The sequence below is a fragment of the Aptenodytes forsteri genome, unplaced genomic scaffold, assembly GCF_000699145.1.
Source record: "Aptenodytes forsteri isolate BGI_AS27 unplaced genomic scaffold, ASM69914v1 Scaffold563, whole genome shotgun sequence".
Taxonomy (NCBI): domain Eukaryota; kingdom Metazoa; phylum Chordata; class Aves; order Sphenisciformes; family Spheniscidae; genus Aptenodytes; species Aptenodytes forsteri.
In genome coordinates this window covers 848492-860047 of record NW_008795318.1, presented here as the reverse complement: position 1 = coordinate 860047, position 11556 = coordinate 848492, and the positions used below count along the sequence as shown (strand labels likewise).

At 47.4% G+C, this 11556-nt stretch overlaps 1 protein-coding gene across 1 annotated transcript in view; it reads right to left on the bottom strand.

The window, feature by feature from the left end:
- Positions 1 to 3637: 3637 nt before the first annotated feature.
- Positions 3638 to 11556, bottom strand: part of MYCBPAP (MYCBP associated protein) — a 10922-nt gene continuing 3003 nt past the window's right edge. Inside the window, exons 7-17 of the mRNA XM_019472172.1 lie at positions 10317 to 10417; positions 9551 to 9662; positions 9011 to 9200; positions 8300 to 8487; positions 7580 to 7726; positions 7116 to 7400; positions 6146 to 6267; positions 5276 to 5391; positions 4651 to 4778; positions 4281 to 4460; positions 3638 to 3777 (exon numbers count right to left, since the gene is read on the bottom strand). Of these exons, the coding sequence (XP_019327717.1) occupies positions 3673 to 3777; positions 4281 to 4460; positions 4651 to 4778; positions 5276 to 5391; positions 6146 to 6267; positions 7116 to 7400; positions 7580 to 7726; positions 8300 to 8487; positions 9011 to 9200; positions 9551 to 9662; positions 10317 to 10417 (1674 nt within the window). The 3' untranslated portion in view covers positions 3638 to 3672. The remainder of the gene's footprint in view (positions 3778 to 4280; positions 4461 to 4650; positions 4779 to 5275; positions 5392 to 6145; positions 6268 to 7115; positions 7401 to 7579; positions 7727 to 8299; positions 8488 to 9010; positions 9201 to 9550; positions 9663 to 10316; positions 10418 to 11556) is intronic.

Here is an 11556-nt window from a genome sequence, read left to right as displayed (position 1 = left end):
ATTATTTTCAGACAGAAATCAACGTCCCCGGGCTGGGAAGCGCCTCCGAGGGCTGCCGACCCTCCCCGCCCTCCCCATAACGCAGCTCCCTCTCTGGTACCCAAGGCCACGGTTGCAATTTGGGTTCGTTAAAATTTTTTTGCCAGAATCTAAATTTGGAGCGGATTCTTCCCCTGCTCTGAACAGCTACCGGAGCCTGGCTGGGGGAGAGAGGGAGGCATCAGATGACATGACAAAATAAGTCATGTCTCTCGATCGTTTCAATGCCACCCCCTCTCTCCCGGCCTCTGCCTTCCATTTTAATCACTGACAGGCCTTCAAGTATTATGGATAGATATAATCTTTTTAATATCACTGACATTTTCCATAATGGAAAGCATCTCCTGCGTGCTGAGACATTCTGGAGGGGGATCATGCCTTCCTGCTGATGCTCCCGCCGTGCAAAGCGCAGAGCTGAGACTCCTCTTGCCCCAGGCCCTGGCACTGAAGGTCTGCAGGTCCTGCCTTGGGTCGCGAGGAGAAGGCAACGGGGAGGCCATATGCCTCCAGGAGCTTTGCAGATCTCATCAGCCTGACTTTCCCAACAGGCTCTGGCCGTGCAAGCTGAATGTGCATCTAGTCCCACTCCCAGCTGCAGCCTGTGAGAAGAACACCTCCAGCATCCAAACCATCCTCCAGGTCGACCTGGAGAACATCCCAGTTTGGGCGGTGGGAGGCATTCTTCACGGTTGCCTGAGACCCAGGCCTCCTTCTTCCTCTGTTCCCAGTGCTCCCGGTTCACCTGCGTCAGACGGCTGAGGCAGCCAGCTTGCCCCTCTTCAGGCACTGATTTTTTTATAAGCAAAGTGAACCTCTCCATAGGGACAACACCCTACGAGCTGCAGCGGAGCTGTACAAACATGGGGTTTGCTTTGCTAGGTGGCCCACAACCCCGCCGTAGGAAGGGGGACCCAGCAAGGCTCTAAAGCTGATTTCCCTCAGCCCTGGCACAAGCCAGCTGCTCACCCAGACCCCCTCTGCCACTGAGAAGCCTCTGGAAATCTGCTGTCACCTTCTGTTTGCAGCATTTTCCTGGAATCCCCCTTCCTGGCCTCTCTAATAGTTACGGTGTCTTCAGGCCCCGGCTCACGTGATGGGTTTGGTATATAACTCCCAAGGCCAGGAAGGTCGCTCACCTCGGTTATTTAGCAAACACAACACAAATTATTAACACTAATACAAATAACGCCCACATTTGGGAGAGGAGAAGGAATACGCTCCTTGTCTGGCTGCTAGGACTTGGCATTATAGGGACTGGAGCATCCACGTGTCCTTCAGAGCGCAGGGCTGACCAGTCCTGAGGGTCTCTGCTCTAACGACAGAACCCACATCTCACACCAGGCCTGTGAACGAGGGGTACATGTTTCTAAAGGTGTTCCGTGGAAGCCAGCTCTAATTCCACTGCAGTTCCAGTCATGTAACTTCCACAAATCAATGCAAAGGGGGGGGCGGGGAAGAAAGGCAGCTGGCTGGAGAAAGCTGCAGCAGCCAGACGGCAGAGTATCGCTCTTGTTGGCCCAGCACATCCCTTCCTGTGCGCTGCGTGTACCTCATCCCTTGAGGACACTCTTGTCCAAGGCTGCAAGAGGCACTGGCGATATTTATTTCAAAAAATTAAGACTATTCACAGCATTCAGGTTTGTTCTCCTTTGCAGAAGTTCTTACGCCACCCACCCTGTGCCACCAGGCTCCTCCCGCGGAAGGGGAGACCAGCCTAGGACATGCTTCCACAGTACATGACTGATGCGAAACTCCCATCTACCTGTCTTCATATTAACCAGTTTTCCTGTGAGTAGAGCTACACATGGAGCCTGGTCTCTATAGGCTGGACTGGAGGCACGGATCCTGTGAATGGGCTTTGCCATCTCGTAAGGTGAGGCTACCAGATAAAAGTATTCCTGCCTTTGAGACAATCACGTTGCCTCTATAATGTGCAGACTCCCTCTTGTCTAGAAACAGATGGCTCGAGCTGTTTGAGTTGGGCAGATTCACAAGCTGATAATCATCTCCAGGGAGGCAGGAGCTATTGTCAGAGCCTGTGAGACACACCCCAACTTCAGGCCTTTTTCCTCCTAATTCTCAAAATGTTGCTGAAATTCTCGCTACAGTAATGCTGAGCAGAGACATTCCCTTTGTGGGTTCGTGCCCGCTAAGCCAGAAGAGACTTCTGGCTTCCACAGAAGCCGAAGTGCTTCCCCTGACCATGCTAAGAGAAAGGATCTCGAAACACGAAGGGCCTCACCTGGCCAGCAAAAAAAAAAAAAAAATGAAGCCGAAGTGCTTCCCCTTAAGAGAATAAGAGAAAGGATCTCGAAACACGAAGGGCCTCACCTGGCAAAAAAAAAATAAGCTGCATTTTGCCATGGTAATGCTGGGAGCCAATGGGAAGAATATATTCCTCTCCCCAGAGACAGCACGAGTTAAAATGAGAAAGCAAGAGAAAACAGTTCTGCAGAAGGAACAGTTACGCTACGCGTCAGCGTGGCTGCCAATGTAAAAGAGCTCGTGCCTGAGGCACACACGCCTGGTGCAACTGCGCAGCGATGCACAGAATTTGTAACAGCAGTGCTCAGCACGGATATGCATCTGCCGCCTAAGAACCCCAAAGGTATCACGAACCTAAATTAATAATCTACACTGATGTCATTTCTCCACAGGGCCAAAGCCTCTCCGGGGAATGCCGTCCAGCTGCTTTAGCAGGAAGATGGCACTTTACTGACATACGCCAGGTCTCTCTTGATGCCAGGTCAAGAGGGACCCTGCCTTGGAAGCCTGCTCCGACCCAAGCCCAGCTGCAGAGCATGCGACGCTCAGACTTGGGATGCTTCCACGAAAAACCCCATTCCAGCCATGATGCACAAGGAAACCCAGACAGACGGCGGTGATAAGCCCAGGCGCACACGCAGGCTGACAGAGGCAGGATGGATGGCTCCAACACAAGGCCTAACCGTGCTCACAGTATTTACGGCATGAATTTCACTCATTTTAATTCAAGAGTGATTAGTCTTGGAAAGAAGCAAGTAAGAGCTGGCTCAGAATGGGGCATGGGCACGGGCACATTGAGCTGGATGGAAAGAGGTGGCAAGATCAGCACAAGAAAAACTCATGGGTGCAGAACCAGGCAGGGTGGCACACCCCTTGGGACAGTGCGTTTTCATCAGGATCCTGAATGCCTCAGAGAAGCCTGCTGTCAGCGAGTCCCGAGAGGAGACTGGACAAGCAGTCAAGAATATGATCAAAAATGGGATGGATTTTTCTAAGTTACTGTCCTGGTGCTTGGGCTCATGAGTACAAGGGACACTCTCTGCTCACTCGCCTGCTAGCCAAGCAAGATCGAGAAACAAAGAATAAGACATATCTCATGTTGACTGGCACTTTTAAATTCTTCTTCCTTAGCAGAAATGCCAGTATTTTCTAGTCTTAACAGTTTCTGAGGCTGTGATATTTCTTGCCTTGTCTCCTTGGCAAGCGATCATCTGTAGAAGTAACAGATGATCTAGCAACAGTCCCACATCAGAGCATGTCAGAAAAGAGGCACCCCAGTATTTGTAATCACTGCATCACTTCAGAAAGAAGAATCTCCACTTGATCTGTGTAAATATGGTTATTTATTTTTTAAAAGTAAGTTTATTTCTAGTTACAAAGGGCTTCGCTCTCCCACTTTAGAGCATCTTTTTTCTTTAGTTCCTCAAATAAAGAAACCATTTTGCTCACCATTGAATCCAGCAGCCCATAAACCTGCAGCAGAAATTAACAGAAGATAGTTGCAGTGAAAACACGTGAAGAAGTCCTGATGACGAGACCGACAGACAGAGAGATGGTTTCTCACGCAGGAGCACGTTAACGTACGGGCATGCACACAACCACATAAAAGTGGCTGCCTGCTAACAGAGCTTAGCTCTAGTAATAACTTTTCTGGCTATGAAGTGTGTTTAACGTTATCCGAGATACAATTAATTCTGCTGATCCCTCAAGAGTCTGCAAGCATGCTAAAGACATCCCAGATAGAAATCCCGCATGTGGCTATGTGATGGCTGGATTTACGTTAACAGATTCCAGGCTGGAATAAAGGACATCTTACTTTGTATTTCACACTTGCCTTGCTACAGAATCACAGACATACGTTTGTCAGTTTTCTGAGTTTAACAAAATGCGTTTGCCTCTCCACCTAAGCTTCAACGTAAGCTTAGAAGCAAAGAACAAAAACTAGAAACAAAGATATAAGCTTTGGTCAGACTCACTTCAATATAAAGTTTCTCCTGGTATGTCCCAAACAAAATAGGGTCCACCTGCTCCTGGGGAGGTTCCACTCTATCTGTAGGTACAGCTTCCACGAGCTGTGCTCCCTCTTTCAACTCCTGCGATGAAGTGGAAGATTTCAGCTTTTTCTCATCTTTTAACTTTCTGCTGCTTGGACGTTCCTATTCAGGGACAGACAGAAAAAAAAAGTGACATAGGCCAGAACACCTTTCAGATTGTGGCGAGATGCACCTCCCAGAAGCAGCACCTCTTTCACTGGGTTGGAAATCAGTTCAAACTCAGGATACACAACCTCAGAACGGGTCACACTGTCCCCAGCACTTAGATTTCAACAGGCATCCCAACACATACCTCTTTCTCTGCTGTCTTTGTGGTTCTTTTTTTGCCTTCTTTATCCTTACCACCAAATGACCTTCTCTCTTCTTTCCTAATGGTTATTCTGTCTCCCTTTCCTCCTTTTATAAGTTGCTTTACTTCCACTACAAAAGAAAGAATTTCTATTACCCAAAAGCAACATTTTCACATCCAGAAAGACAAGCCCGCTGCACTCATGCAGTGGAAGTATATTACTTTTGCAGTGTATTTTCCTCTTTTTATTAATCTGAGCTGTACTGCACTGAAAAACAATACCTTGAAGAGTACTTCGTTTAAATAAGGAATGAACAGGTCTCAGACATGTATCAGAACGAGCCTGTAAAACAGCTAATAGTGAGATAGGGTTTTCCGGGTTAGTCTGTGTGAAAACCATGGCTACATCTAGCTAAATTAAAAGGCTTATTTGTGCGGTGTTTTTTTCATGACACCAAACCACAGATCACAATTAGTATCACACAATCTGCCTTTTTTTCTGACGCGTTTTGTTATAAAAGGTTTGAGGGGAAACTGCTGACGTTGCCATTTCAGTTGAAATTCAGCACGTTTTCTGGATTTCCAACAGTCCACAGAAACCGGTTGCTGTGCTAAAACTACCATTTACCCGTTTCCTCTGGAACAACATCTACATAGGCATCCTTCTCAGGCAAGCCAAGCAGGGATCTCAGCTTCAGAGAGTGACTCACCAGACCATCAATTGTTTCACGCCACAGCTGGAGACTGAGAAAAGCATCAGAATCAGAAGGGCGACAAGTACAGCAATTGCCATCTTGTTTTACCCTGTGCCCAGGAGTGAAGGCACCCTACAGCTGAGAGCTGTTCTGCCCAACTAAACCAATAAACTAGCACCCACCATCTGAAAAGCTGTGCAGAGGGATGCTCAATTTCTTTCCTCACGTCCGAGCCTTCTGAGGTCTCAATGGTTTGCAAACCAATGGGCTCATATGGACCCATAAATAATACTGTGAAACTAGATCTCCTGCTCTTCAACATGACACATGTCGGTAAATCAGCATCGACCTGCTCTCTGTTTAAGAGGAACCTGCACCCTTCTAATTTAGAAGCAACTGAAAGCTGTTGATATGTTTACAGTCTGAAAGCCTGAGTAAAGAACAGAGAACTGTATCTTCCCTCATACAGTCTATCTGAGTAAAAGGGTACAGAAAATTACCCAAAGGTTTCATAAACATAGACTAGAATAATCTTGCCAGAAATAATCTTGTATACTCCCCAAAATTACATGAATTTACTATTCTAAACTTATCTCCAGGGAAAAAAAAAAAAAAAAAGAAAAAAAAGGCATTTGGGTCCTAGACTGCTGCTACAATTAATCTATAAAAAACCAGAGTGTAAAGAAGACTTCTAGACCTCATATAATTATCTGCACTCTGAATCACAACGCTTGCAACAGAGCTGGCTAAGGCTGTTGATCACACGATGCATTTACAAGGTTTATCTTGCAAAGGTAACGCACCAGGTTTGATACAAAAGGTCTGACTGAGTTGGCCTCTGTTCAACACACAGCTCCAGCGCTGCCTTATTGAGCTGGGTCAGTGCTTCTTCTCGCTGCTCCTCCTTGGGGATTGACTTTATAGCCTGATGTGAAAGAAAACACAGGGTCCGTGGAGCGAGCGCTTCCTCTCAGTCTTCATTCCCAGTCCGTGGACCCTGAGCTCAACAGAGCACGCCACGGCTCTCTTCCTGGACGCCAGTCTGAAACCAGGCTGCACTGAGCACTTACACACCCAGGTGTGGCCTCCTACAGGGCTGGGATTTGGCCAAGGTGCACAGGCAACCCAAGATCTGGGGAGCAGTGCCAGACCCCTCAGCGAGATTCACAGTAAGCCCCTTTGCAAGGTCACAGGTGTGCTGGAGAACAGGGATTCTAGCGAGCTAGAAGGCCCCGAAGTAAAGATTAGTTATAAAAGCAGCAGAGAGGTTTCCAAGAGAGCACTACAGAAAAACTGCGCTGACAGAATCCAAACCACTCTTGCTTTAATCTAGGGAGGTCTATACTTTGTCCACAGCCTGTCATGAGTGCCCCCTTAGTGCTCTGATGAATAGGAAGGACTCTCCAAGGAGAGGAGCCCTTGGGGAAGCCACAGGAGGCTGTAGGATTAGCCTGCCCCCCACATTCAGTCCTGGGATGACAGAAAGCTAATGGGGGAAGAGCTTAAAATATCTATTACATTGTGCGGTTCTCTTTTCTTCTTCACACAGCAGCCCTCAAAGTCTCTCTTGGGAATCTCTTTACAAGAGCACTGAGGGTGTGGTCAGCAGAGCTGTAGTGATTTTCTGTGACGCACATCATAAATCGTCTCTAACTCACAGCACATTGGAAGCAGACCTTTGGGTGGGCTCACACTGGGGTACACCAGGCTATTTGTAGGGAAATGACAACACCATCAGCTTGTCATAGCAGTAGAGGGAACAGGGGTGAACACCTGCTTAAAGTCCTCAAAGGAGAAGTTCCATCCTGAGGGGCATAGTTCTTCCCCCTCCACATTCGTCATTTGACTCGGAGCCTCCTCAAGTGTGTTCTTCCAACCTGGGACCCCTGTGGTGCTGCTCTGAGCAGGGAGAGCCTCTGAGGTACTCTCCTGGTACTGCACGTCCTCCGCAGTCCTCTTCTGGCCCGAGGGCACTTTCTCCTCAAAGGCTGAAGGAACAGTCATGTGCTGCCTCCATAGTTCATGCAGCTGCTTTACCACTCGATGCTGATAATGCAACTGTGATAACAGGGAAAAGGTAAACGGTGAAATGAGCTATGCCTTTCCTCTACAAACCTAGTTGTTAAAGCTACCATGGCAGACTATGCCAGCCTCCAGAAACCCAGGGATGCACCAGCCCCACGGGTCTTCCCTCCCTGCTATTTCAGTTATGTAGCCCATCAAACAGCAAACATCACCTCCGGATTCTTCTGGTGGAACAACTCTTCCTCTGTGGCATAGGCACCCACAGGAGATGCGGTGCGCTCTGGGGTCCGAATTCGGACAAGAAGTTCCTTCAGACTCTCTTCTACTATAGTAGCACCTTCTTGAGCAGCCAGGTCACTCTGAGGCACCACAAGAAGAACAACACGTGTGAGTCCCCGTTCCATATACAGACACACAAACAAATTCACACCCACGCTAGTAGCCACATGTATACGTTGTATAGGGTTTCAAGGACAAGAATAACTGCAAGCCCCACGAAGCAAAGCAATACTTGCAAGAGCTTTTCAAACAAACCCCACAAATCCCCCCCATACTATACTTTTCAAAGCGTAGTGTAATTTTCAATTTGTACCTTAACTGATATCATAGCGTACGACACATAATCCCATCCCCACTAAGTAACTAATGAAATCCATTACCAACAGAAAATTCATTCTTTAAAGGACCAGTGTGAACAGTTTAGGAGACACAATCACGTCTTTATTAACAACATTACAATAGACTGCAGAGTTCTTCCATTTTATTTAGCAAACCTGCTCAAGTATGTACAGATGTTCTGCAAATAAATAATCATCTTGCTCTCAGCCCTAATTGCATAGCAATAAAAATACCATGTCATCCACTCCCACCCTTATCCTCTTTTTGCGTATTAAGTTCAAAGCTCACAGTTACCCAGTTACATGCTTGGTTACCTCCAGCTTCTCTCTGAGGTCAGCCAATTTATCCTCATACACAGCAATTCCCCAAAGGGTCACCTGCAGCAGAGCTCCTCCTAATAACAGAGGATGTGTCCTAAATTCCCAGGACTCGCTGAAAATGCCTGCTCTCTCTGACTTGAAAAGAAAGGAAAACTTCCTAGTTTCCCCGGGCAAAATTACCCCTGAAATAAGAGAGAAAATGCATCGGTCTGCAAGAAAGCACCTGGTTAACTTGACCCTTTTCCAGCCCCACCCCGAGTGTCTTTATCTCTGTAAGAGACTCTTTTCCCATAGCTTAGCTGGTTATCACACTTCATCCAGCTATTTTTCTCCTTCCAGATTTACTCTCAGTCACCATGTTACTGAACTGGTGTTATTTCCACCGCACGCTCCTTTTACAGCAAGCTCAGTACTCTCTCTGGCAGATCATGCCCAGTTTGCCATCAGAAAATGATTCACTTCTCAATATTCCACCCATTTACATTCAGTGTAGGAGCAACCTCCTTTCCTTCAAGTCCCACGAAAGGGATCTGCCTCGCACACCTCTTTTGGTGTGAGTCAGCTCTGACACCCAGGGTGGCTTCCTGAGGAGAATCACCCAACAGGCTTGCTCTGCCACTAGTCAGACTCAGCATCGCAGACAACTCCTGAATACTTGATCTCTGGTCTATGTACAAAGGTCTCGGAGATCAGCGGCTCTCATACCTGGTCTGGTATCAAAGTAAAAACACTGCATCCTCTGCCCCTTGGTTTCTCTGGAGGGAATCTGCTGGGGAAGCCTCACCCAGTTATACCAGACGGCAGTTGTGCCATCACTGCTCACCGTCAGGGAGCTTTCAGCTTTCTCACCAGCCAAAGTCTCAAAGGTGAGCCGGGCAGCAATGCCAATTTCATCCTACAAGGAAGAGGAAAAAAAGACAGCTAACTATTTGTACTCTATCTGGCAGGATTTATCTTGCCTGAAGTCATACCGCAAATAAGGGGTTGAGCGTTGGTAGGAGAATTTGTAAGGCAGGTCCAATGAAGCGGCCATTATACAGAGAGAGCCTGGGAATCTGAGCTTCGCGCCACAGAGAGAGCAACCCCTTCTGTTCCTAGATCTCTCCAGAGGAAATGTAGGGATACTCTATTACGCTCGGAATAAATCCCCCATTCTCTGGCCTGGGAGCGACACTCATCGTACAGCTGCGACTTGGGAACTCAAGCAGGCTTAGCTTGACTAAACAATAAAAAGCGCACAATTACCCTGCAAGGAGTGGTGCAGTTGATCCAACGAGCAGGCTGGCCACAGAAATATAAAGATGGACCCACTACCGCTTCTGGAACCACATCAGGGTAGTCCCTTAAGGAGTCACTGCTAAAGAAAAAAAGAGCCAGCGTTTTCATGGAGTCAAATTCACTTTCAGAGAGGGGAGAACCATGGGTGATTTGTAAGACCTTATAAGAAATAATCCCAATTAATGCTCTTCCACATCATCTCTTTAGGGACAGAGCCCTGCAGATGCGGTAAACTCCAGCTAGCGACTCGTCACCATCAAGGAGAGGACACCCAGAACATTAAAGAATGATACCTGCCTAAGGAAGGCTGAGGGTACATGAGTGAATAAGGAGAACAGGCCCTCGGGTTGTGCCTGTTACAGATGGACAGGACGGGGAAAAAAGGCAAATTGGTGATGGAAGTGGAAGGCTGGAAAAAGACAGCCAGATGGAGGTAATTTAGAGCAGAATCCCCACCCTGCCGAATGTAAGCTCTGGACCCACGCAGAGGGAAGACTGGAGGAAGGGCCTCAAAAAAAACCTTCTCTTTGATTTTTGCTCTTTAGGCACGAGGCCCCAAGGCACAAGGGAACTGCTTGATTCCTAAATCTGGTGACTTTAATATTAGAACATGCCTTTTATTGTGCCCCAGTGGAGACTCCTCTGCGTTCTGGATAAGGACGGTTAAGGATACCCTTACAGACAGATGGTACGTACTCAAAATTCTTTATTTCTGCCATGAAGTAAAACTTACAGGGACTCAGACTCTTCAGAAGTGGTGGAACGTGGAAAAGGCTCTGTTGAGACAGATGTGAAAGGCTGCCCTTTACCGATCACCTCCAGTCCATCCAGATCCTGGACATACAGAAAAATGACCAACTCACAATTTCTCTTTTTATATAGAAAAGAAGTTAAAATATCAGACAAATGTACCCACTGAGTCAAGTAAAGTGAAGTTGAGATATCTTGCTCCTACGACGGTTTTTAGAGGTATCCAATGAATGTTTAAGAGACACAGGAAGGAACCAACTCTGGGTCTCCCAAGAATCAACCCTAGATGACTGCATTCCCCACTACCAATGATGCATGGATGGGAAAAGTCTCCTTCACACACGTTTCTCATGCCCAGAGCCAGGTTTCAGAAAGAAAAAGGTGAGGTTTGTTCAGTTTTTAAGAGGGGCTATCTGCCTTCAGGAGAAGATTTTGGATGCGTGTCTTCCACGTGGATAGAAGTGTCTTCCTTCTGCCCTGAGGCAGAATCAAGTATCAAAGTCCCACACCAGCATTTGGCAGGTTTTTTTGTTGCCTAGGTCTTGGGAGCTGCATGCTGCTGGTTTGGGGTCCTATTCTGAGGCTCCTAGACCACTCCATGCAACACTTCGGGAGGCTAGACAACTCTTTCATGGGTGTGGCCCTTTGGAAATGTGGGAACTTCCAAGATAAGTACTGTGGGGCTAAGTTTGAGGTTCCTAATGCTTTTTCGGATCCAGTTCTTGGCAATTTTATGTTACTCTACAGCATCTGACAAGAGATGAGTTTTGGGGAGAAGAGTGTTGCTGCGCTGTTGTGGGGAGAAGACTTGCTGGTCTGTTTTGATCATAGAATCATAGAATAGAATCTTTCTTAAGCTCTGGACCCCTCAGCACGGGAAAGACACAGACCTGTTGGAGTGGGTCCAGAGGAGGGCCACAAAAATGATCAGGGGGATGGAACACCTCTGCTATGGAGAAAGGCTGAGAGAGTTGGGGTTGTTCAGCCTGGAGAAGAGAAGGCTCTGGGGAGACCTTATTGCAGCCTGTCAGTGCTTAAAGGGGGCTTATAAAAAAGATGGCGGCAAACTTTTTAGCAGGGCCTGTTGCGACAGGACAAGGGGGAACGGCTTTAAACTAAAGAGGGGTAGATTTAGACTAGATATAAGGAAGAAATTTTTTACGCTGAGGGTGGTGAAACACTGGCCCAGGTTGCCCAGAGAGGTGGTGGATGCCCCATCCCTG